Here is a 26,415-nt window from a genome sequence, read left to right as displayed (position 1 = left end):
ATCAGGAAATACGTTGTTGATATAGAACCTCAAGTAAAATTGGAACACTGTGTGAAATATATAAGGTTACACCAAGCCCATAGAACTCAACCCTTGATTGGCCGGGTTCCAAAGTATGCCAATTGAAAGCTTGTGTCCCAAATAGAGGTGACCACCTCGTCGCTTCTAAGAACCTTATGGTCACATGACTTGCGGCCGCTGTACAGCTTTAATGTAAGAGGGGCCTGTCTGGCAGGAGTTAGTCTTTAACAAACTTCTAATGCATACTTTTTTAGGGTGCATGCCCACTGCAGCTCAAAAAAAAAAAAAAAAAGAGCTGCTTTTACAGGCATTTGAGCTTTTATTTCAGCTTCAAGAAGCTTGTATTTTTTGGGCTCTTTTGCACTTTTTTTGAGCTCCTTTGAGTTACTTAGAGCTTCTTTGAGCATAAGCATTTTTTTTCACAAACCCTCCCTTCAGCTCATTTTTTCCTAATTTTTTTGTGTGCGGTTTCAGGCTTCTTTGAGCTTTTTCATACTATTTTGCGTGTTTTTGGGTGTGTCTTTTCTGCTTGAAAGCTCCTCTCAAAAAAGTGTTTGGTGGGGGGGGGGGGGGGGTTCCGTCTGTAAGAGCATATGCCTGTAAAAGCCTGGAAAAGCAATAGTATGCATGGACACAGGACCGTTTTTAAGGCAGGGCAAAAGGGACAGCTGCCCTGGGCCCCATCATTGTAGTGGGGCCCAAAGCAGCTGCCTAATATTTGCCAACTATCCCAGTTTAAATTCCCTTATCCCTTGAAGTTTTAGTCCCGTGCTGTGTCCCGATATCTCAGTGTAAACTTCTGCTGCCCAGCTCTGCCCTATTGCCATGTACAGATGGCTCACCTGCAAAACCCTGTGTTTACATGTAAATAATCCGCATTGATATGTAAATAGTGGCGGTATTAATATGTAAATTGATATTTAAATAGAGGTGGAATTCATATGTATATCATGTCCCCCTGAGGTCACATCCACTATCATTTCTGCTGAATGCTGCCCACTGGGGAGGTAAAGGAGCATGCTTGAAAGTCCTGCCTACAATTGTGGTCATTAAGCTTAACATCATGTTTTGCAATAGTAAGCAAACTGGAGGTGGATTCTTCAAAATAACATGGTGCCACAGCACCCTGAATTTGGTGCATGTGAATATGCAGGCAGAGGAGATGATGTGCTGTAAGCTTTAGCAGCCAATCAGTGAGCAGTAATGCTATGCACTAACCTCTTGCAACCAATTAGTGAGCACTGAGCAGTAATGTGCAGTAACCTCTAACAACCAACTAGTGAGTGGTATAGATGTTCAGTAACCTTTAGCATTCAATCAGTGAGCAGTATTGATGTACAGCAATCTCCAGCAACCAATCAACAAGCAGAAGTCATGTGCTGTAACCTCTAGAAAATAACAGTGAGTCATAATGTGTGCTGTAATCTCTAGCAGCAAGTGAGCGGTAATGATACACTAACCTCTGGCAACCAATCGCAATCGCTGCCTGATCTGATTCAGTAAACTAATTTTGAGGCTAGCTGCTATTTATTGTATGTCTCAAAGCATACAGAGAGCGAAATTGCATGGAAGAGGGGGCCCCAAGAAAATGTTTGCCTAGGGTCCAGTCAATATTAAAGACAGCCCTGCATGGACATATTGGCTAACACGGAGGGGAGTTTCCAGGCAGAAAAAAAATCTAGCTCAAAAGCCTGTTAGAGCCGCTTCTTTGAGGTGCAGTGCGCATGAGCCCTTAGCTCACACCTGAGCGTTTTGTAGCTTGAAGCCCGAAGCTAAAAAACACTGGAGGGGAACAAAATAAATTATTCTTTATGGAGATGGTTCACATCTTCACTTCAAAACGCCTGAAGCTCAAACAAGTTATGGAACCTTTTTTTTTACTTTATGCCCAAAAACACTATGCTCAGGTGTGAATGGGGCCTTACGGTCATACCAGTAGCCCCATCTAGGTCTGGATGGCCAGTGAGCACAGTCTAAAGCAGAAACCACCTAGGAAAAAAAGTCCATTATTGACATCTGTTTTCCAGCTGCTTGAATATCATTGCTTTATAGCTCTGCGGCAGATGAGGGCTATATCAAAAATCCAGCTGGCAAAGGTCTGTTATGCCGAAGAGGTTAATCATCCTGTCTTGCAAGGCCTGGCAGCTGGTCAGTTTTCCTTTTAGCCTAAACAAGCCGTAGTCTGACCGTGGATGTTTTATTAGCTAGTGACAGGTGGCAAGAGAAATCCATCCTAGATTTACCTCCTTAATGTGTAAAAAGTCCTTGGCATCGAAGGAGATGGCAGTGCCTGGTACAGGGACATCTTCGTCCAGAGCTCCGCAGTAGCTCACATTCGTCTTTACCGCAAATGCCACCGGTTTTGTCTAAAGACACATACAGCCATCATGAATACAGAGCATCAGCAATATTATACATTAATTACTGTAAAACCTACATTGAGGCCTTGTTTACAGACTATTAATCTGCGGTTACAACCCCCCCCCCACCCCCCGAATGCTGAGCCGCATGTTGATATGGCCATAGGCCATGCTAGCCAAGCCATACATTATGCAATTTTCTTTCCTTCAACCATGGGTTGAAGAACAAGAGGTGAAGGAAAATCTTCCAATCGGTACAAATGTTCTGGTGACAACTGTCAAAGATAAAAATTCTCATTTTGGGAAGATTTACGTTCATTTCCTGTTATGTCTCCAGGATAGGAACTGAAAGGAAATGCCCAGGAGGTCACAGATAAAAAAAAAAAATAACCCGATATGAGTTTTGAATCTTCCCTACTCTATATTAGGTACATAAACTATATTACCAAAAGTATTGGGGCGCCTGCCTTTACACACATGAACTTTAATGGCATCCCAGTCTTAGTCTGTAGGGTTCAATATTAAGTTGGCCCACCCTTTGCAGCTATAACAGCTTCAACTCTTCTGGGAAGGCTGTCCACAAGGTTTAGGAGTGTGTCTATGGGAATGTTTGACCATTCTTCCAGGAGCACATTTGTGAGGTCAGTCACTGATTTTAGACAAGATGGGCTGGCTCAGTCTCCACTCTAATTCATCCCAAAGGTGTTCTATAGGGTTGAGATCAGGACTTTGTGCAGGCCAGTCAAGTTCCTCCACCCTAAACTCGCTCATCCATGTTTTTATGGACCTTGCTTTGTGCACTGGTGCGCAGTCATGTTGGAACAGGAAGGGGCCATCCCAAAACTGCTCCCACAAAGTTTGGAGCATGAAATTGTTCAAAATGTCTTGGTATGCTGACGCCTTAAGACTTCCCTTCACTGGAACTAAGGGGCCAAACCCAAGCCTGAAAAACAACCCTATGCTATGATCCCCCCTCCACCAAATGATTTGGACCAGTGCAAGGTCCATAAAGACATGGATGAGCAAGTTTGGGGTGGAGGAACTTTTGGCAATATATATACATATACACACACACATACACACAGTTGGGGGGGGGGGGGCACACCTTAAATGTGAATATCTAAAATTGGTGCTGCTTTAAAGACCTATATATAAAAAGAACCAAAGAATAGCGCACACATTAGCCACCTAATATTAATGAGTAAGTATGGGGATTTAGTCACATCATATGGCCATACCATGCTTAAGCCCACCACTGCACCAAAGTACCCCATCAGTGGGTCCTACACTATTCATAAAAAAGAAAGATAAATCCCACTTCTCTTAACCATGGGAGACGTGTGCTAGCTGCAGGCTACACTGCTTAAACTGCACTATATAGGGTTATAGGCATCAATGTGTAGTGCCTTGTCAAGTGAACTGGACTTTGCCCTGAATTGGCAAACAGATTCCCTATAATTATAACACACCGAAGAGTTATGCCCCGTATACACAAGCGGATTTTCCTCTGGAAAAAACTTGGATGTTTTTTCCGACGGAATTCCGGCTTGCATACACAGTCACACAAATGTTCTCTGAACTTTTGACCGTCAAGAACGCGGTGATATACAACACTACGACGAGCCAAGAAAATTAAGTTCAATGCTTCTGCGCATGCGTCGAATTGTTTCTGAGCATGCATAGAAATTTTGTGCGTCGGAATTTGTATAGACGATCAGAATTTCCAATCGAAACTTTTTCCGACCGAAAAATAGAGAACATGCTCTCAATCTTTTGCTGGCCAAATTCTGCCAGCAAAACTCAGATGGAGCATACACACGGTCGCATTTTCCGACCAAAAGCTCTCATCAGACTTTTGCTGGTGGAATGTCCGATCATGTGTACGGGGCAGAAGAGTGATCACACACACAAGGTAAAATGTAGACTTGCGTCTACACTACCACTCCTCTGAAAAGCGATCTTTGATCAGATTGCTTTTCAGAGCCAATTGACAGGCAGTGTGGGGGGGGGGGGGGATGTGATGCCTCCTCACTGCCCGTTTTAAGCCCGTAACTGCTGTACACATATGCTGCAAACACATGTATTGCACGCAGTTGCAGGGCATTTGCAGCAGAAGATTGTCCGCTTATTTTTGCTACAGACGCAAAGCATTGCAACAAGTGAACACCCATGTCCGCTGCCATTACAGCTTATGGGAGGAGGGGGGGGGGGGCTTGGCAGTGCTAAAAACATGTCTCAATTGCACATTTCTAACACCCACAAACCGCAAGCCTTTAAACAAGCCCTTCGAAATAAGGAGGCCGCAAAATTGTAAAGCTGGTCAAACACTGATAGATTTCTTTTGCTCAGCCTAAGCAAAAAAAAAAAAAAAAAAAAAAAAAAAAAAAAAAGAGAAGAGAAGCCTAGCAGATTACTCTATTCACGCTAAACAGGGTGGATGGAAAATTCCCTTGCTGGGCTATTGTATTCTAATAGCCAGAAACGGCTGTCAGAATACTCAAACAGTGGCTGGATCCGATTGGTTGCAGCTGCTCTTCAACTCTAAATTTTGCAGCAGGCTCCCTCAACAAATGTCAATTGAATGATCAACTTTTGTTGAATGGAGTGTGGCTGGCAGGGACACCCAATGAGCAAAGGTCTGCCTGTTTATTAAAAACTGGCCAAAATTCACTCAGTATAAGGCCACCTTATAGAGGAAGTAAACTTCCTCTGCTGACATTTACCTATAGGTAAGCCTATAATAAGGCTTATCTATAGGTAGTCTAAATATCTCCTAAAGTGTACCTTTTAGGAGATATTTACATTACAAGCAGCCAGTGACACCATTAGCGTATGCGCTCTGAAGGAGCGGCCACGGATTCCGTTCTTTCCGAGCTCTGCGCCGTGAACGAGGAGGGAAGTTATCGTGGGTCGAGCCAATCAGAGTCGGAGCCATTGAACCCGGAAGCAAGACTGGTAAGAATGGAAGTGGCTCCAGCACTGACATTGCGGCACTGGAACAGCTTAGTTTTAGGGCAAGTATCACATAATGTGCTAGTATGCGGTGCATACTAGCACGTTATGACTTTACCTTGCAGTATGAGGGAAAAAAAAAAAAATGTCCAGCGGTATACAACCGCTTTAAGCTCGTTTTGCCAGAAGTGGATGTCACTTTTGCTGTTGGTATTGTAGGTTTATGTTGTGAGTCGGCTTTAGCTAGAAATAGGTTATTGGTGGAAGTCATCAGGCATTACTTTGGCTCTCTCAAGTTGTACTGCGGCTTGCTGTTCTCTCTCTTGGCGTATTGCTTCTCTGTCCTCTTCCAGAGATACATCAGAATCTGATGGTCTGCTTGTGTAAGAATCTGCTGAGCCCTACAAAACAGAGAAAAGGAATTAGGTCATCAAGGAGTATAATGTCTTAAAGCTGAACAAAAAAAACCCAAACATAGATTGCAGTTATATACTGCATTCATAAAAAACAAAAAAACAAAACCAAATTAACTGTACTTTTTACCCACTTGCCTACTAGGCACTTAAACACCCTTCCTGCCCAGACCAATTTTCAGCTTTCGGTGCTCTAACATTTTGAATGACAATTACTCAGTCATGCAACACTGTACCCAAATAAATTTTTTGTCCTTTTTTTCCCACAAATAGAGCTTTCTTTTGGTGGTATTTGATCACCTCTGGGGTTTTTATTTTTTGCGCTATAAATGAAAAAGACCGAAAATTTTGAAAAAAAAACGCATATTTCTTTGTTTCTGTGACAGAATTATGCAAATTATTAATTTTTCATCATAAATTTTGGCCACTATTTATACTGCTACATATCTTTGGTAAAAATAACCCAAATTAGTGGATATTATTTGGTCTTTGAGAAAGTTAGAGAGTCTACAAGCTGTGGTGCGAATCGCACAAAATTGATCACATCTGATGTACTGGTGGACTATCTCACTTCTTGCGACCCGAACAAGTCAGGAAAGTACAAATACCCCGCAAATGACCCCTTTTTGGAAAGTAGACATTCCAAGGTATTTAGTAAGAGGCATGGTGAGCTTTTTGATGTTGTCATTTTTTCCCTCAATTCTTTTCAAAATTAAGATTTTTTTTTCCCCACAAAATTGTTGTTGTAATAGGTTATTTCTCTCACGTGGCATGTGTATACCACAAATGACACCCCCAAAAAAATTCTGCTACTTCTCCTGAGTATTACAATACCACATGTGTGGGACTTTTTCACAGCCTGGCCACATAGAGAGGCCCAACATGCAGGGAGCGCCATCATGTGTTCTAGGAACATAAATTACACATCTAACTTGTTGACTACCTATTACACTTTTGAAGGCCCTGGAGCACCAGGACAATGACACGTGGCACTGATGACAGATGGCACTGATACGTGGCACTGATGACACGTGGCACTGATGACAGATGGCACTTATACGTGGCACTGGTGACAGATGGCACTGGGGACAAATGGCACTGACAACAGGTGGCACTGGGGACAGATAGCACTAACAGGTGGCACTGGGAACAGATAGCACTAACAGGTGGCTCTGGGGAGGATGGCACTGGGTGAGGATGGCATTTTTTTTTTTTTTTAAACTTACGGCCGCTGCAGCCGTTAATCTCTCCCTTCTCACACGCTGTCTGTGTGAGGAGGGAGAGCGCCGCTGAGAGATGATCTCATATGTTTACATATGAGATCATCTCACATTGGACACGCCGATCACGCTGTAAACGGCTGCTGTGATTGGCCGTTTACAGCGATCTGTGACTGGCTGTGTCCAAGGGAACACGGCCAGCACAGAACTTCCCCGATGCGCGCTCGCGGGAGCACGCATTGCGGAAGTAAACAGGAGGCCATTCAGGAACGGCCTCCCGGCCGTTAGCGTCCGCTCTGTAGCCTTATTTCGGCTATAGGGCGGGCACAAAGCGGCTAATGCATCCAGTGTAAATACTTGATTTTGATCTAGAATCACCCTTTGTAATCCATCCAGTAGAACCCAGGCTGGTAGAGAGAGGGGCAGCACGTGGAGTCATACAGCAGTGCTGCATACACATGCATACACTGACAAACATGCTGAAAAAAACTGAGAGAACATAGGGATGAGCTTATCAGTTGGTTGCTGCTCCTCCCTTGTCCAATCACCAGTTGAGGGAAGGAAGATGACCTATCTGTATTGCTTAAAAAGTAAGTTCACCTTTACCAAAAAACTGTAGCGGCCATAACCAGGGCGGCCTTGACTTAATGGGTTTCCGGTTACCTTCTCCTGGCCTGCTCCTCCACGTCTAGGGGTTCCCAGGGTTGATATCCAAATACTTGTACACTGACACAGATAAAGTCCTTTCAAAAGGTTTTATTTTGCAGTAGAACTCTCACAAAACACATTCACTTTGGGAACAGAGGGCACGTGTGAAGAACTCAGGTACCTTGAACTGCTGGTTTAACAAAGTCTCTACTTCCACCCAGAGAGTAGCCACTCGCAGCTGGGTACTTCAAGGCTGAACAACCTCTAGCCAGAAGTTATGACAGTCAGCACATTGACTCAAACTTGAACAATCAACTGAAGATGCAGGAACCTTTTCCCAACCATACCTGGAACGTTTCCCGCTTCCTTTGAGGTACTGGAAAAGTGTGGACTCGTCAATGTCCTTCCCAACTCAGTAACCAGGCACTTCTCAGGATGCCAATTGCCGGCCCTCCTCCGAAGAGTCCTCCCCCGGTCACTTGCATGAGCTGTGGTGCCCCTCCAAGCCGAGAGCACACCCGGACACTTTGAATCCTCCCTCAGTTACAGCGCCTCGGACCAGCCGATTCCGAGACTCGGGAACAGACAGATCCCTACCCCAGACCAGTCGGGTCTATCAGGAGCCACTGACAGGAACATGCTGCGGGATGTCAAACACCCTGTAAACGGGACCCCTCACAGGGCTACCCTGGTCCTGGAACCAGAACAGACCACACGGGTCTCTCGAACAACTCCGGAACCCCGAACACGTGACCCACACCTGCTTAAGTACCCCCTCCCAGACTCCCCAGCGGGCCCAGCACTCCCGCTGATTGGCTCCGAGAGGACCATACCCAAACATCCAACCAGGCCTGGTTCTAGCCTGTCATGTGCACCTCACCGCTCACATGACCAGACAGAACATCAATCATGGCCTGGCCAGACTGGTGTTAAGGCTTAACTACACAATTAACCCTCAGTACTGTAAGGTCCTGAGGCAAAAACTAAATTTACAATGTGTGTGACATTTGATCCCAAATGTCATCCGCTGCAACTGCCTATGCAGGTAAGGGGTGTCTGTAGCCAAAAAACACACTGCAGCTTTGACTAAAGTTGAATAATGTCCTTAAAATAGGTGTAGGCCATTTACATACCACTCAAAGCCTGACCGAAAAAGTCCTAGAGAGGTCATCCTCTCATCCTGGCTTGTTGCTAGGGTACTCCCAGCCATCACTGCTCATCTCCACCATCACAGGAGCAATTTTCTCAATCCCTCCACACATGTGTTGCCAACATAACAGATTGAAATTTACTGACACGACACCCAAAATTTACTGGCACAGCCAAGTTTTTACTGCCATTTCCAAAAGTTATAAAATTACAGTTTTAAGTACAAATTTCTCAATTTAGGCTGCAAACAAGTACAATATGTAATTAGCAATGTGATTTAAGGTAGATAATAAGGCAAAAAAATGATTTCTTATTTTATTTTCGATATAGTAAGCAAGTAGCTCAGGGACAGGAGGGCAAGAAATTAGAATGGGCGGCACACATACATGAAATTGACTCTCCGTCATACTGACAGCAGTGAGCAGCAGTACAGATTAGTCACAGTGACAGTCTCTCTCCAAGCCATGTGGTCCTTCCAGTCCAAACAGCACTGATGGTCCCGCTCCTGGCCTACCTTGCTCCCATCCCACAGACCCAACCACAAGGCTCTGGGCACTCTGCTTGGCTCCCTTGCACCAAGACATCACAGTACACGCTCGGGCAACGCCTTCACCAGAGCCGCTCGAACACACTGTAGCAGGCACTTGTATGGTCTCGGCTGGCTCCTGGCCGAGATAGAGAGAGAGAGAACGAACATGTGATGGGGGTTTGCATCAACTGGGAGTGTCTTAGCAACATCTCAGCAAGTCAGCAGCTACATATACTATACATTTAACATTAGAACACTTATCTGTCCTGGAGTCCAGTGATGTCGGCACCACAGTCAATGTTTACATCGATTGATCCGGTGCTGCTCCCGCCATTGCTGTTAAGGGAACCTGGCAGTGTAGCCTTTCAGCTTCATGGTCGGGTTCCTAACGCGCATGCACGAAGCATGCTGCGCTTTCTACACTGGCCCAGCAGAAGGTGAGGGAGGCCAGAGCTGCTGACGTACTTCACCGCGGCACACAGTCTCCCGTGGGTACAGGGTACCTGTAAAAAACAGGTACCCCCCAGAAAGGTGCCAAATGGGGGACAGGAGGGGGGAGGGTGGAATCAGATAAGCAGAAGTAACACTTTTAAGTCAAACTCCTCTTTAAGTTTGATCAGAGCTGCACAGGTTGTTTTTATCTACAGATACAGAACGCCCCTTATCTGCATAGGCAGTTTCTTGACAAATGTGAGCATTTTTAAACGTAAAAGTTTACAGGTGTAGCGCCGATATCCTTGTCTTCTGATTTGTATTAGCATTATAATGAAAGTCTATGGATGGTTCTATAGCTTAGTGTTTGGCGCCATCTAGCGGCCAAATACTGAAAGTGAACTTAAATGATATTTGACTTTCAAGCATTGAACTATTTACAGGAAGTGACTGTTATTTACATTGGAGAGTTGACCCCCCTGATGCTGAGTGACCTACCCATGGACACCCTCTCTTGCATTGCATGCTGGGTAGGGGATAAAAGGACCCGGAGCGGCCATTTTAGATCTCTTGGGAATGCATGGCTTGCCTGTGAGGACTTGTGCAGAGGCCTCCCGGGAGGAAGCGACCTATTGCCTGTGCAGAGCGCAACCGTGCTCGGTTGTGTGAGTGACCTGAAGTTCCAGCGACTCAGATCGGATTGAGAGGATCCAAAGACACTCATTTTGAGCAAAGTTACCATACCAAGGTTCCGATCCAGTTGGTGAGCGGGTTGCTAACCACTGTTTTCTAAACTTTGCACCTAGTCAGAGTTATATACAGGCCTTGCTGGTATACTTAGTCCCATGGAGGAGGCGTATAGCAACTGACACTAGGCAGGCATAAGGCCTACTTACTATCATACTTCAAGCACTGTATTATATTTGTGGAAGCAACACTAGGGTTACAAATTTATATGGAGTTACCAGTGCTAGCGAAGATCAGAAGATAAAGACTGAGTACTTGAAGTGAGATCTCACGCATAGCAACAAAAGTAGGGGGAGCTCATATATATATATATATATATATATATATATATATATATTTTGTAACTGTTTTACCAAAGTTCATTGTCCTGTCAATCTATGTTGGATGACAGTACAATTGTTGTAATCACCTATTTACAAATATATATAGTAAAATATACTTTGGTTAAGTACCTCGTTGTGTGGAGTATTGTTTTCTCCCAGCAGGTGGAGCCAGTGGATCCTGAGAGGACAATACAGGTATATTGTGATAGATTATATTGTACTGCATTGCGCCACAACTGTGTCAAGGGGACCGAGGCAAATTAGTGGGGTTTTGTTACTAGAGTGCAGGCCAAAATCAAATCAGCCGCTTCTTCGGGAGTCAGTGCTACACAGGCATAGCAGCCCATTCAAATTCAAAACTTTTTTTTTTTAACCGTCTTGTGTGGCTCGCATAAGACGGTTAAAAAAAAAAAAGTTTTTTTTCAAAAAGGAGCCAGGCTTGACGTGGGACGCGGATGAACTATACTACAGCGGCTACTTTTGAAGCGCTGGACGCTTCATTTTTCTTATTAATCATTCAACCAAATGTGAGTGTAACTTTTAACAGCAATAAATTGATGAATATTTTTCAAGATACTTGCGCAATGAGCAGTATTTTTTTTATTCTATTTATATGATTATTGAGCCACGCAAGGATTCCTATACCCGTTCCATGCTTTGAGAGAGTCTGCTCCAGGTTACTGATTGGGAGGAATTGCTGACCTGAACTGGTGTTATTACATGCGCATTATCTATACATTGATGGTAAGGGTCCCTCTTATTGGGTGAAGGTGATGGTACCCCGCTATCTTCTTATCTGTTCGATGTGGTGGAGCGAGATTTGCTTTTGAGTAGTGGAAGCTTTTCTCCATATTGGGACTTCTTACTTAATTTTTCTACATGTATGTTCTTTGATGAATTTTTTGGATTGTGTTAACTTTTCCTGTGTGCGCCACATTTTCTATATTTTTATTTATTTATATTTTGCATATTGTTTCCAGCAATATAGTGTGTGCAGCCATTTATATTTTATGTTTGTCAATTGAGCGCAACAAATATGTTCATTTTTCACTGTATACAATCACAGCAGGTGCTGGTGGTGGTGGGGGGGCACGCATGCCCTAAACCCGGGAGTAAACAGCAACATATGGGTACGCCACCTTGCTTGTGCAGGCCCCCCGTCAGCAGTACATTGTGGGCGGGCAGTCAAGTGGTAAATTACCAATTTGTTAAATTAAAGTTTTTATTTTTTTTATTATCCTGGAATTGGCTTTAATAGGTACAGCCAACATATTTCAGGGGAAAGGACTCCCTTTCTTCAGGGCTTGTGCAATGATTTGTAATACCAACTAGTAGACCTGTGAACTACTGAAAAATGTGTTTTTTGTTTTTCATTTTTTCCCCCTTGGACCATTTGTTATGATCAGCATTTGTTACTTTGAAATATTCGTAACTTCAGATGCATTCGTATTCGTTCTGTTCTATTCGTTTAGATGCGTCATTCGTTACTTCGGATAATTTGTAATTTCAGATGCATTCGTATTAGTTACGCTCACATTTACTAACAGCCAAATTTGAAAGGAAATTTCAATACCTATAATTTAACAGTTTATAATAATAATAAATAAAAATAATAAAAACTATAATAGTAATTAACCACTTTCAGACCGGACCAATTTGCTGGTCAAAGACCAGACCACTGCGTCGCTTTAACTGACAATTGCGCGGTCATGCGACGTGGCTCCCAAACAAAATTGACGTCCTTTTTTTCCCACAAATAGAGCTTTCTTTTGGTGGTATTTGATCACCCCTGCGGTTTTTATTTTTTGCGCTATAAACAAAAATAGAGCGACAATTTTGAAAAAAACACATTATTTTTTACTTTTTGTTATAATAAATATCCCCCAAAAATATATAAAAAAAAACATTTTTTTCCCTCAGTTTAGGCCGATACGTATTCTTCTACATATTTTTGGTAAAAAAAAAATTGCAATAAGCGATTATTGATTGGTTTGCACAAAAGTTATAGCGTTTACAAAATAGGGATAGTTTTATAGCATTTTTATTAATAATTTTTTTTTTTTTTTTACTAGTAATGGCGGCGATCAGCGATTTTTATTGTGACTGCGACATTGTGGGGGACCCATCAGACATTTTTGACACATTTTTGGGACCATTGTCATTTATACAGTAATCACTGCTATATAAATGCAGTGATTCCTGTGTAAATTACACTGGCAGTGAAGGGGTTAACCAGTGGGTGGCAGTGTAGGGGTTAAGTGTTCCTAGGGGTGTGTTACTAACTGTGGGGGGGTTGGGCTTTCATTTAGTGAACACTGATCTCTGCTCCAATCACATGGAGCAGAGATCAGCATCACTAGTTGCTAGGCAGAATGGAGAAATGTTTGTAAAAAACGGCATTTCTTCATTTGGCCGCTGCGTGAGACGATCGCGGGTATGCCCGCGGCGATAGAGTCCGCGGGTCCCGCGACCGGACTCACGGGGGTCCTGACCAGCGCGGGAGCGCGCCGCCGGCGGCGCGCTCCCAATGGCAGGGCGGCAAATTTAAAGGGACGTACATACGCCCATTTGCCTGCCCGTGCCATTCTGTCGACGTACATCGGCGTGCGCTGGTCGGCAAGTGGTTAAAATCCGAAAAGCAAAATTATCTGAATGTAGATGATTAGTTATACCCTTAAAGCGGAGTTCCAATTTAAGAAAAAATAAATAGATAAAAGTTAGCAGCTACAAATACTGCAGTTGCTGACTTTTAATAAATCGGACACTTACCTGTCCCGGGGTCCAGCGACGCGGGGGAACAAAGCCCCGCTTGTCTCCCCCCTCCTCTCTGCGGCGCCAGCATTGTCACTGTGGGCGCCCAGCTGTGGCTTCACAGCCAGGCATGCACTGCACATGCGCAAGCCATGCTGCGCGCTGTGACTGGCCGGGCAATCACCTGGGACCCGTGACGTGTCCCAGATGATTGCCGAGAGGGAGGGGGGAGAGTTGATCTCCCTTCCGGCACCACGGGTGCACCAGGAGGGAGTGGGAGCTGGAACCCTCTAAAAAAAGGGTTTCCGCACCCCCCCCCCCCCCAAAAAAATTACATGCCAAATGTGGCATGTCAGGGGGTCACCTTCTCTTAAAGCGGACATTCCATTTTTGGGTGGAACTCCGCTTTAAGTTGAATTGTTTTTTGTTCTTTTGGATTTTCATTTTATTTTTTGGAAAATTTGTTTTCGTATTCACTCGTCGAGAGTCTTTGGTTCATTCGGCTGTGTCCGAGCGAATATATCCTGAATTTAGCCTGAAAACTAATTTGTAACGAAACGAATTGCACATGACTACAAACAAGAGGAAATCACAGAAAGCTACAGTATGGTGTCAAGTGGCAGTGTACAGTTTACATCTGTGAGCCTCAATTCTGCCTTAAAGTATTTTTCCATAATAAACTTTTATTGAAGATTATGCAGCAACAAAACAAACATGACATAAGTGCAAAAACAGTCTTTGGGAGAAAAGATGGAAATGCACATGCTTAGGCAATCACAGAAGTTTTTTTTAACCTTAAAGCATTCTCCACATTAGGGTAAAAAAAAAATCTTCTCTATGCAGACCCCCCCCCCCCCAATACTTACCTGAGCCCAATCTCATTCCAGCAATGTGTATGAGAGCAGAGGCTCTCTTCTCTCTCCCTTCTCATTGGCTCAGACACAGCAGAAGGAGGCAGTGAGGAGGGAGGACACTTTCATCATACAATCAGTATGGACACAGAACTGGCTCAGGAGCGAGCTCACATGAGTGCCCCTATATGGGGGTGCACCGATACTAATACTAGCATCAGTATCAGTGCTGATACTGAGCATTTTCAGGAGTACTTGTATTCCTGCAAATGCTCCTGATGCCTAGTCAGATACCTGGACACTCAGGAATGTTATAAGTATAAGGGGGCTTTAGGATGATACAGGGGAGGATACGGGGGGACACTCAAGAACGATCGCTGCGGCGGTGTGGGGGAAGATATAGTCACCAATCTCCCTGTGTGTCTTTCAATAAAGCAGCTGACGGACGCTTCTCCTTCTCTCCCCTCCACGGCTTTCAGCTGCTTTATTGAGAGCCACACAGGGAGTTCGGTGACTATATCTTCCCCCATCGATGGTTCCCGAGTGTCCCCTGTACCGTCCCAAAGTCCCCCTAGCCCCCCCAACAGGTCCACTCCCCACCCCCCCAACACAAAACAAAAACATGAGATATATAGATATAGAGAGAGGGATATATTTATATTTAAAAAAATTATTCTAAAAATAAGATTGTGAAAAAAAAAAAAAAATGACCCAGTCCACACCTCATCAGTACCACCTATCAGTGGCCATCAGTACTGCATTCCACCAGTTCCATTGTCACATGACATTTAAAAAAATATCGGTACTTGTACTTGGTCTTGGTCTTAAAAAAGTGGCATCGGTGCAACCCTACCTCTATATCAAGCAGCTTGCTATGGGGGCACTCGGCAAGTGAAGGAGCCAGGAGCGCCAGCGACCCCGAGAAGAGGAGGATCAGGCTGCCTTTTGAAAAAACGTTGCACAGAACAGGTGAGTATTATGTGTTTTTTATTTAAAAAAAAAAAGTTGAACAGTTAAAAAATAAAAAAAACTTATACCTTTTACAATAACTTTAATTAATGCTTTTCTGTTACTTCATCCAGATTTTATTACAAATCAATGCACAAGCCCTGAAGAATGGGTTGTTTCACCTGTACCATGTTGGCTATACCTCATGTCCTGAATAATTAAATATTTTAAACAAATTTCAAGTAATACGGAAGTTTGTACTAGACATTCCTAACCGCAAAAAAAAAAAAAAAAAAAAATGGAACTCCCTTACAAGATGGTACCTATTGGAGCTGCAGATCTCATACTGTATTTTCACCATATGCTGTATTTTGTTATATGCACAGCACCATCTAACTGCTATTTAAGGACAAATACAATACATAAAATTATCTTATATACTAGATTGGATAGGCACAATGCAGAACGGCAATTGTTGGACGGGTTTATTTTTTTATTTTTTTGTGTCTGAAGAACTTCGGAAAAAAAAAAAAAAAAAAAAAAAAAAGCCTAACTTGTTCTTCTGCACTGCATTATTCAATCACTATAGTTACAGAAAGAATATTGCAGTGGAGCCGCTTTTTGTGTGTCACATCATGTCTCTTTGGGAATTCTTTGCTTCGCTTTTTTATAGAAAAAAATAAATAAAAGGTTCAGTAAATTCCATTTGAAGTTTACCTGTTATTTGCCCACTGTGTAAGCAGTCATTTTGTGTTATTATTGAAAATATCTCCTTCCTGACCACCTTGGCAATAATGGGGTTCTCCCCAAAAAGGCAAATATGTTTTGTTTAAGTTGGATATTGTGTTGTTATATATTTTTGATATACCTACAATAAAAATTATTGAATAAAAAAATATATCTACTAAACCTGTAGATATTTCCAGTGCATGCTGCCAGTGACATTACTGGCACATGCTCTCCGCAGGAACGGCCCACGTTTGCTCTTCCTTCTGAGCCCCATGCTATGAATGGTGGCTCCCGCATGCATGTGCAGAAGTGACATCATCACAGCTCCAGCCAATCACAGCCCTAGAGGCTGCGAACCCAGAAGAAGCTCTGTGTCAACAGTGTACGGGGACCGCTGCAACAGCTTAGTTTTAAGCAAAGTATTTCATTATGAGCTAGTATGTGATGTATACTAGCTCATTATGCCTTTGTCTTGCAGGGTTTTTTTTGGGGGGGGGGGGGGGAGGGGAGGTTTAGAACCTCTAAGTGCAAGTGGCTTTACAGTAGCACAAAATTCATAAAATACAACCCCAAATGAAGGTTACTTCTCAAAGCAAGTGTCACACATTTGAACCCAGACCCTGCAAACTAACCTTTGAATAGAAGATTACGCACCACCAAAGCACTGTTATGCCCCATACACACGATCGGACATTGATTGGACATTCCGACAACAAAATCCATGGATTTTTTCCGACAGATGTTGGCTCAACCTTGTCGTGCATACACACAGTCACACAAAGTTGTCAGAATTTCCGAATGTCAAGAACGCGGTGACGCATGACGAGCCGAGAAAACTGAAGTTCAATAGCCAGTGCGGCTCTTCTGCTTGATTCCAAGCATGCGTGGCACTTTGTGCTTTGGAATTGTGTACACAAGATTAGAATTTCTGAGAACAGATTTTGTTGTCGGAAAATTTGAGATCAAGCTCTCAAATTTTGTGCGACGGAAATTCCGATGGAAACTGTCCAATGGAGCCTACACAGTCAGAATTTCCAACAAGCTCCGATTGCACATTTCACATTGGAAAGTCTGACCGTGTGTACGGGACATAAGTGAACAGCACAGATCTGCCGAGGTAGAGGAAAATTGTGAACAGGAAGGCCGACTCCTACTAACTTTATATGAACATTTAGTAATCTCTAAGTGAAGTTAACCACTTCAATACTGGCCACTTTCGCCCCTTTCCTTCCCAGGCCAATTTTCAGCTTTCAGCTCTCTTGCAATTTCAATAAGAATTGAAACACTGTACCCAAATGAAATCATTTTGTTCACAGCTTTCTTTTGGTGGTATTTATTCACAAATTCGTTTTTTATTTTTTGAGATCTAAGCAAAAAAGAGCGCAAATTAAAAAAAAAAAAAAAAAATGTAGACGTGTCAATTTTTTTATTTTTAACAATTGACTTTTTTACAATTTAATTCGTTTTTAATTGTTTTTCACAATGCTTTTCGGGGGGATGTTGTTGGGGCAGTGGACAGTGTTAGTGTTGACAGGGCAGGGGAGAGTGGTGTCAGTTTAGTTTATTTTTTTACACTTTCATTTTTTAGAATTTGCTCAGTTATCACAGGACACAGGAGCGATCTCGCTCACTGTGTCCTATTCCTGACAGTTCCCTTGGCCTTCTGAGAGAGCCTATTTATTTGGGTGGAGTCAGGTGACTGAGGTTCTGTGCCACCTGGATGGCTGTCTGGACACTATTCCTTCCCCTGATACCAACAATGGGGTAACTATTCTATCCAAGGACACCAATGATGGGGCACCATTTCTTCCTCCAATACCAACAATGGGGCAATATTCCTACCACCAATACCAAGATGAGGCATTATTTACTCCCATTGAAGCCAAGGGATTTTTTTTTACTCACACTACCCACATTCTGACCCCATCAAAGTCTGAAGGACAGTAAACTGGCCCTTTGTTCAGAAAGTTTGGAGACCCCCTCCACTAATGTATCATGAGATGTAGATATAGGGATTTTTAGCAGGGGTTCTCAAAAGACCAGAAAGTTATTTCAAGGGTTACTCTGTGGTAAAAAAAAGGTTGAGAAAACACTGATCTAGAAGATAGAAAATCACTGAAGTAGACATCGCTACTCCAGTGATCTCCACTACCCGCCCCCCCCCCCCCACCCCCTTGCATTGTGAACACAGGAGGTTAGCCACTGGGCTCAGGCACCATTCAGAGATTGTTTTGCATCTTCTCAATTAATGCAAAGCATTCTCTGATTGGACAAGGGGGTGGGGGGGGAGGAGGTGCAGTACTGTCCCCATCGCCACCTCATTCGGTTTTAATCTATCTGTAGCACCCTCTACTTAGGTAGGTGCTAGAGTTAGGATTTTTGTGAGAGCAGGTACATTTAAGTAGACCTAGCTGGAAGCTAGGCCTGATTGTTTTGATCTGTGTGGGCTGGGAGTGGCTCAGCGCAGCAGCTGTGGCTCACACTCCACGGTTAAGTCCCTCTTGCTTCTAGAGGATTCTAGAACAAGAGGAAGGGAAAGTGGTAAGGAGCAGTCTGGGGTATTTCAGGGAGCCCTGCCCAGCCGGGGAGTTGTCGGATGGAAGAATTGAGGATGGAGTACTAGGCAAGGAAGCTCCCCAGTCTGGGGGGGGGGGGGTGACCTTGGGCCTGGGACTTGGGTGCAGGATGGATCATTTCAAGAACACATGGGAGAATCTGAACAGAAGGCGCAGAGAGGAGTCAGAGAGGACAGTAGGTACTGCCAGGAAAGTCTTCAGGAGGGAACCACTGGTTTGCAGCCAGGGGGGCTGGTTAGTGACATGGGCAGTCGGGAGGACTGGAGAGGCATGCCAGAGAGGACTGAGAGGAAACAGTCAGAGCTGGGTGTGGAGCCAGTGAGGATTGCAATGTCACGGGCAGTGAAGTCAGGCAGCTGCAGCCAGGAGGGGCTGGCAGGGCCTGAAGAGGACTTACTGGGCACAGTAGTTCACCATAGGACAGCTAGCACTAAAAGACTTCCTATTTCTATTTTTGCTACATCAAAGGAACCCGGGGTCCCTGCCTGAAAAAGGCAGTTGCTGAGGCCTGACTGAGTTAGAGTTGGGCCTAACCATGTGCTAGCTGTGCCTGGAGTTATGTGATGTGCTGGCGTAAGCCAGTCTCCTCCACTTGCTTGTTCTACTGGGAATCCCATATATTCCTATCCCTATCCAAGTTAAAATCCCTCAAAAATACAAAACAACCACATGGACCGTTCATTGTCTCAAAAGTGACTTGGAAGTGAACACCGGGCTGGGCAGGGTGACAAGTGGGCCACAACGTTCAGCAGCCCCTACGGGGGTATCGCTACATATCTATGGCCAGCTTAAAAATGGCAGCTCAATATAGCACAAATGAAAACCTGAATTAAATAAAAGTCAACATCTTTGTATCAATCTGCTCTATAACACCAATCTTGCATCAGATCAGATGGAACAGTTTAAAAGTAAAGTCTAACATGACCCAAAACACAAGTGTGTACCTCTGTGCAGAGTTCCTGGGCAGCATGGCGGAATGTACAACATGGACGCCTTCCAAGGATTAAGATGACTCATGAATCATGTAATTATATCACTCAAGATGTTAAGTTGTAGACGTTGCAGATTAACGGCAAGAAAGAATTTAAGCTGCTGCCATTTTCTCAACATGAACCGTCACGCTACACACCTATAATTTCACGCTGAGTGTGTTTGTGAAAACGGCTTTCAGACAAATGCAAACAGCTTTACAGAGATGAAAACAGTTAACCCCTTCCATTCACATGTCGCCATTGAACCGACACACATTTCCCCCTCTATCTGGTGGATTAACAAAGACTGGCGAACACAGAAAAATGCACCAAATTTTATATGCATATTTATGTAGCATATTATGCGCCAAAGTGTTACATCACAATTCAGTAATTTGTTGCAGGATAGTGGTGTGCTGTCCATCCATACACATCCTCCTCTCCTCTCCTCTCCTCACTGTCTGCCCCTTCTCACTACAGTATTTACATTACTGTGTTAATGGTGAACATTTTATAACAATTAGTCAATGAACATTTGCGCATGTGCTTTATTATTTTGGCACATTAGGAACAACGCATATGACCTTAAAAATAATGTGGTGCACCTGACCCAACACCACACAAAACTTGTACAATGTGATTGTTGATTTAGTGCATGGAAAACGTGACAATATATACACCACCAAATGACGTGTTTCCCCTTTGCTATTCCCCCTACATTACTATTGTTTTTAACTTATGGCTGAATTCTGGTAATACTTTTTAACCCGTTTAAAAATGGATCTTACTCAGCGCTATTTTAAGATGGTGCCTGATGTAAAAGGGAATGGCGGGTAGCAGTTGGCATTTATGTTAACATAAAAAGCTAGTGGGTGCAGCACTAATATTTATAGGTGATAAGATTGTAGACATACAACCACACCAAGGTAGGTATGAAATAGTGCAAACACATAAGAATGAATTAAATGTAATGAGTTCATTCACAGTCCCCGTATGATGACCCCTGCATGATGGTGCTCGAAAGATAAGGCAGAGAATTTTAGATGGTGGTTGGATAAGGGTCTATATCGAATAGGGCACTTTCTGAACGCTCGAGGCCCTATTACCCTGGGACATTGTGTGAACCAGCTCGAGATGCCTCCTTCAGAACGCTTTAGGTTCTACCAAATCCGCCATTTCCTCCACCAACAAACCAATCACACAGCCTCTTACCCTAAGGATTTGACCACCCGAAGGATCTCGTGAAAATAGCACAGTTATGGACCCAAAGCTAGTGATCAGACTTCCAGGCTTGAATCATCCGCCAGTTCCACTCGTTTGCACCACTCTCCCAAATTTTAAGATCGATTCAACCAGATAAGCAGTATCTCTCCCAAAAAGTCAAAGAGAACAAAGCCATCTCAGTGTAGTAAAACCGCAAAACAACCATTTATGCAAAGTATTGCACCCACGTTCATCAATATAAAACCAGCATATCAAAGTAATGTTTTAAACAAGATGGCCACGCTCCATTCCGCTGCACGCTGACGTCACGCGCCTTGACTCCATGCTACGCGTTTCATAATAAAACTACATCGTATGGGGTGCAACATTACTTCGATATGCTAGTTTTACCGTATATTGCTGAATGTGAATCAGATAGCAAAAAAAAAAATGATCATCAAGCGCTCCATTGAGTCTGGCCCTCTTTTTTATTAATTTACATATTTATTCAGTCAACATTTTTAGTTAAAGGGGTTGTAAAGGTTTATTTTGTTTTTCTTTAAAATAACAAACGTTATACTTCCCTGCTCTGCGCAAGGGTTTTGCACAGAATGGCACCAATCCTCCTCTTCTGGGGTTCCCCCGGCTGCGCTCCTGGCACTTCTCTTTAAATCGGTACCCCCCTGGAGAGCTGCTTTCCATTGGGGCACCCATGCGGGTGTGCTCACGAGTCCCGCTGCTGCGTCCACTGACACACACAGCGGGACTTGCTCCCCCTGCTCTCGTGTCACTGGATTTGATTGACAGCAGTGTGAGCCAATGGCTCCTCTTGCTATCAATCTATCCAATGAGGACAGAGGCTGAAGCTGCTGGGCTTGTGCTCGTCACTGGAATGAACAGGTTTAGGTAAGAAAAAAAGGGGGGGGGGGGGGGCAGCACAGAAGGTTTTTCACCTTGTGAAAAACCTTGAGACTTTACAACCACTTTAATTAAGTACATGTTTAAACCCCATTCCCCACCCCCCTTTCCTCCCAGAAAGGCAGCTGATATTTAATTTCAACTCCAAAATGACAAGTATCACACATTGGAGGTTACCAAAACTGGAGAGTGCAAAATCTGGTACTGCTCTGCAGAGAAACCAATCGGCGTCCAGGTTTTTTCTTGCCAAAGCTTAATTGAACAAGCTGAAGTTATAAGCCGATTAGCTACCATGCAGAGCTGCACTCTCCAGTTTTAGCAAATCAAAACCATTGTGTTATATTGAGTAAACTATGTTTGTTCTTTTGATTCGGTAACTAAAGAGGGAACAGGAAACGATTTCCAAATCCCCCTGATGGAGCTATTGTGTTCTCCTGCGGGGGGAGCCGTCCCAGCCAGGAGAACACACAATTGCTAGCGGCTGTACCTGCTGGCAATAATCCCATGAAAAATCTGACAGGCTGGTTGTACCAAAGTTGATCGATCAGCCTGTCCATACATAGTTCGAATCTCGGCGGGTCCCTGCTGAACCCGTAGAGATTCGAAAAGTCTATGGCCGGCTTTAGATGCAGTCTTTGTTTTTACTAGTGGTTGAAGATTTACCAACTGAAGTTTAACCTAGATATGTTATGCTCCCATGAAAGCTCGCAAGCCGTGATACACAGAGCGTTTTCTAACAGGTAAGTACCATTAGTGTTGTGATTCATTTTGAGGATTGGCTGATGCTCTAAAGCCCCGTACACACAATCGGATTTTCTGACGGGAAATGTTGGATGTCAGGCTGTTGGCAGAAAATCTGACCGTGTGTATGCTCCATCAGACAATTGTTGGCATTTCCACCAACAAATGTTGGCTACCCTGTTTCCCAGAAAATTAGACCTAGCGTGATTGTCGGTGATGGCTGCAATATAAGCCCTACCCCCCAAATAAGCCCTAGTTAAAGTCCTTGTAGGTCTTATTTTCAGGGAAACGGTGGGACTTATATTGCAGCCATCACCAACAATCATGCTAGGTCTTATTTTCGGGGAAACAGGGTAGTAGCAGGTTTTCAAATTTTCCGCCAACAAATGTGTGTTGTCGGATTTTCCGATCGTGTGTACACAAGTCCGTCAGACTAAAGTCCAAATTACAAACACGCATGCTCGGAGGCAGTAGTGGTCGGTCTTGTAAACTAGCGTTCGTAATGGAGAATTAACATTTGTGACGCGGAAATTATGAAATCTCCAAATGCAGCGCACAATTCTCTTCTTTAATGGGATAATAATGAAGCTGCTTTGCTGGTGATATTGATGGAGTTATTGCAAACTAATTTTCAAAGGCTTTTTTTTTCTAGTGATAAAGAAAAATATTTTTTTTGTAATTTGGGCAAGTTACCACAACACCATTATCCCGTAGTTTTTAAGAACAAGGATACAACTATGTTGGTGTCCCTTGTCAATTTTACATTGTATTTTTTAAATGTAACTGCCTACTCCCAAACTGTCATTTGAAAACATAGCCAAGTATTATTCTGCACATTTTTTTTTATTGTGCATAAAAAATAAATAATAAATTAGACCTGCTATCTGCCAATAGAACTTAACCAAAAAGTGCATTTTATGCATCCAAAAATATAGAAAATTTACCAAATCAAATCATTATTTAACCAAAAAAATAATGTCAAAGCAATAACTCCAAGGCCAATAATAAATAACACGTTATCTCCTCCGATTCCGCAACAGGTCTGGTTGACGAACAGCCGTTCATAAATGAACTGAAAAATGCTAAATGAAAAACGCCAAAGAAAAGCGTGAATCAACACTCTTCTACTAACATGAAATTAGCAGAAGAAGCCCAAAGGGTGGCGCTAAAGAGCTGAAAACCACGTAGTACGTCACTACGTTCATAATTATTGGCCAACATTTGTGTCACCGTGTGTATGCAAGAAAAGTTTCAGCCAACGCCCTCTGGACAAAATTCCACAGATTTGTTGGCCAACAATCCGATCGTGTGTATGAGGCATGAGGCCGACCATACACTTAAAATCTCGGCTGGCTCAGCAAGAACTGGCCGAGATTTGAACAGTTAAAGTGGTTGTAAACCCTTACAAACCACTTTGACCTACAGGTAAGCCTAGATTAGGGCTTACCTGTAGGTCCAAGAAATATCTCCTAAACCTACACGGTTTAGGAGATATTTTCCAAAAGACAGGCACTGCCGTCTACAGCGCATGCGCACTGATTGCGCCACTGTTAAAGGCGATATGCCGCGAGTGGTGGCTCCCGTGCGCATGCGCCGGAGTGACGTCATTGTGGCTCCGTCGAATGACAGCGCCGGAGCAGCGAGACCCACCAAGAAGATGGAGGCTCCATACACAAGGGGACAGTGGTGACTTTGCTGGGTCCTGTGTCAGGTAAGTGACACATAATGGACTACTATGCGATGCATAGTAGTCCATTATGCTTTACCTTTGCAGGGAATCATAGAGGAAGTAAACCCATCAGGGTTTACATCCTCTTTAATGGGCAGGCTGAATGTACCATGTTGATTAATCAACTTGGGTGCAACCAGCCTGCCGGATTCTCTTACAATTATCGTTAGCCACTGCTATAGCCACTGGCGATAATCACCGTCTTCCCCCATCGGGAGCAGACTATGGCTCGGCAGGAGCACTGTCTGTTGATGGGGGAATCCTGCTAATTTTATTCCTGCAAAGAAATTTGCACTGTGTATGGCTGGCCTTAGAAGCGCCCCTGTTTTCCTTTTATGTACACAGGAAGTGGCTACAAAGCAGCTGCAGATGATAAACACTGAGATGCATAAAAGTAGCACTTCCTAAAAGAAAAAGAAAAAAAAAAAAAAAAAAAACCAAGGCAAAGTTGTGTAGCAGTGGTCATCAACCCTGTCCTCAGGGCCCACTAACAGGCCAGGTTTTATGCATTACCTTGGGGGAGATGCAGACTAGAATACTGCAATCAGTGAGCAGCAAATGATATCACCTGTGATGTATTTCAGTTATCTTGCAAACCTGCCCTGTTATTGGGCCCTAAGACCCGGTTCACACTGAGGTGGCACGACTTGCAGCGTGACTGCCTCAGGCGACCGGGATCCCACTTTAGCGGCGGCTTGCAAAATGACTTCTGTATAGAAGTCTATGCAAGTCGCCCCAAAAGTCATACAGGAACCTTATTCTAAGTCGGAGCGTCTTGAGTCGCTCCGATTAGAACAGCTCCATTGCACAGAATGGGACACGACTTGTCGAGTGCCTGACGAGTCGCCCTTGTGTGAACCGGCCTCTGAGGGACAGGGTTTGTGACCACTGGTGTATAATATGCAGTGTTTAGCAAACAAATGCAGTCATTCTCAACCAGGATTCCGTGGAACCCACAGGTTCCTCCAGAGGTTGCTAGCGGTTCCTTGAGCTGTGGCTGATGATCCACCTAGTTCAGTGATGGCGAACCTTGGCACCCCAGATGTTTTGGAACTACATTTCCCATGATGCTCATGCACTCTGCAGTGTATTTGAGCATTATGGGAAATGTAGTTCCAAAACATCTGGGGTGCCAAGGTTCGCTATCACTGACCTAGTTGATGAGGTCTACAGAGTTCAAGATTCAGAACCACTTAGCAAAGCCAGCAGCATGACACCAAATATCTTTTTAGTTGTCTTTAAGGGTGGGATTCTGAGCACCACTTTAAGGGGGACAGTCTTCCTGTTATGAACTAATATATTCCTATTGAGCCCCGATTTGGTTTTAGGAAGGGTTTCTCAAAACATAACTTTTTTGGGGGTTCCTCCAGGGTTAAAAGGTTGAGAAAGCCTGCAGTAAGGGGTTGGATCTAATTAAACTAATGGAAAGAAAAACTTTGATCAGCACCGCTGGAACAAAGAATAAGCCAGTTTAGTTTGTCTAGTTAGGCGTAATTTCTTCTGTGTCCTCCTCAGTCCTATCAATACACAGCCTACCTCCGCCCCCTCATTTCATCAGCATACAATCCTCTGGAGATTACTACCCACTCCATCCAAATCACATCAGCGGCACGATGCAAGTCACTGGGAGAGATGGCTCGCTTCAAGAATTCGCTCCTATTATTCCGCAAATGTCTGCTTACATAATGCGTTATGTTCATTCCGCTATTCATCATTATTTCTCCACATTTAAGTCAAGGTCGGCACGCACGTTGCATTTTCTTTACTTTCTGACAGATTTGAAGATTTTTTTTTTGCTCTGTTGCTGACACAGCCGCTTTTCTGGCTAATTTCTGTCTTTTTTTTTTTTTTTTGTCATTTGTCCCTAAGGCCTCATTCACACTAGCAAGCACAGAGCCGATTTAATGTGGAACGTACTAAAATAAGTGTCGTTATTAACAGCTTCATGCTTCTACATGTAATACACTGACCTGCGGGGCCTGTTGGGGCCTACAGACATAAGATTTTTGCTTGACCAGTGAGGGCCTTCTCATGTCACCTCAAGGACTTCCTACGAGCAGTAGATGTCTGCATTAAAGCCCAACTCTGGATTCAGCTTCTCCTTCCACGTCTTTCGCCCATCCCCCCCACTGACGCACTCTCCGCACCCTTTAAAGCCCAGTTCTAAGCACTAGAAAACTGCACTAGGGCTTAAATGCCGGTTA

The 26,415-nt window shown here is 43.7% G+C and overlaps 1 protein-coding gene across 1 annotated transcript in view; it reads right to left on the bottom strand.

Annotated features, from left to right (window-relative positions):
* Window positions 1–26,415, bottom strand: part of LOC143925675 (voltage-dependent L-type calcium channel subunit beta-4-like) — a 111,818-nt gene that overhangs the window by 5,027 nt on the left and 80,376 nt on the right. Inside the window, exons 2-3 of the mRNA XM_077450137.1 lie at window positions 5,615–5,734; window positions 2,265–2,387 (exon numbers count right to left, since the gene is read on the bottom strand). Of these exons, the coding sequence (XP_077306263.1) occupies window positions 2,265–2,387; window positions 5,615–5,734 (243 nt within the window). The remainder of the gene's footprint in view (window positions 1–2,264; window positions 2,388–5,614; window positions 5,735–26,415) is intronic.

This window comes from Lithobates pipiens, unplaced genomic scaffold, assembly GCF_037356315.1.
Source record: "Lithobates pipiens isolate NorthernLeopardFrog02 unplaced genomic scaffold, aLitPip1_a1.2 Scaffold_22, whole genome shotgun sequence".
Classification (NCBI taxonomy): domain Eukaryota; kingdom Metazoa; phylum Chordata; class Amphibia; order Anura; family Ranidae; genus Lithobates; species Lithobates pipiens.
Note: the sequence above shows the minus strand (reverse complement) of the source record. Positions and strands in the feature narration are given on the sequence as shown.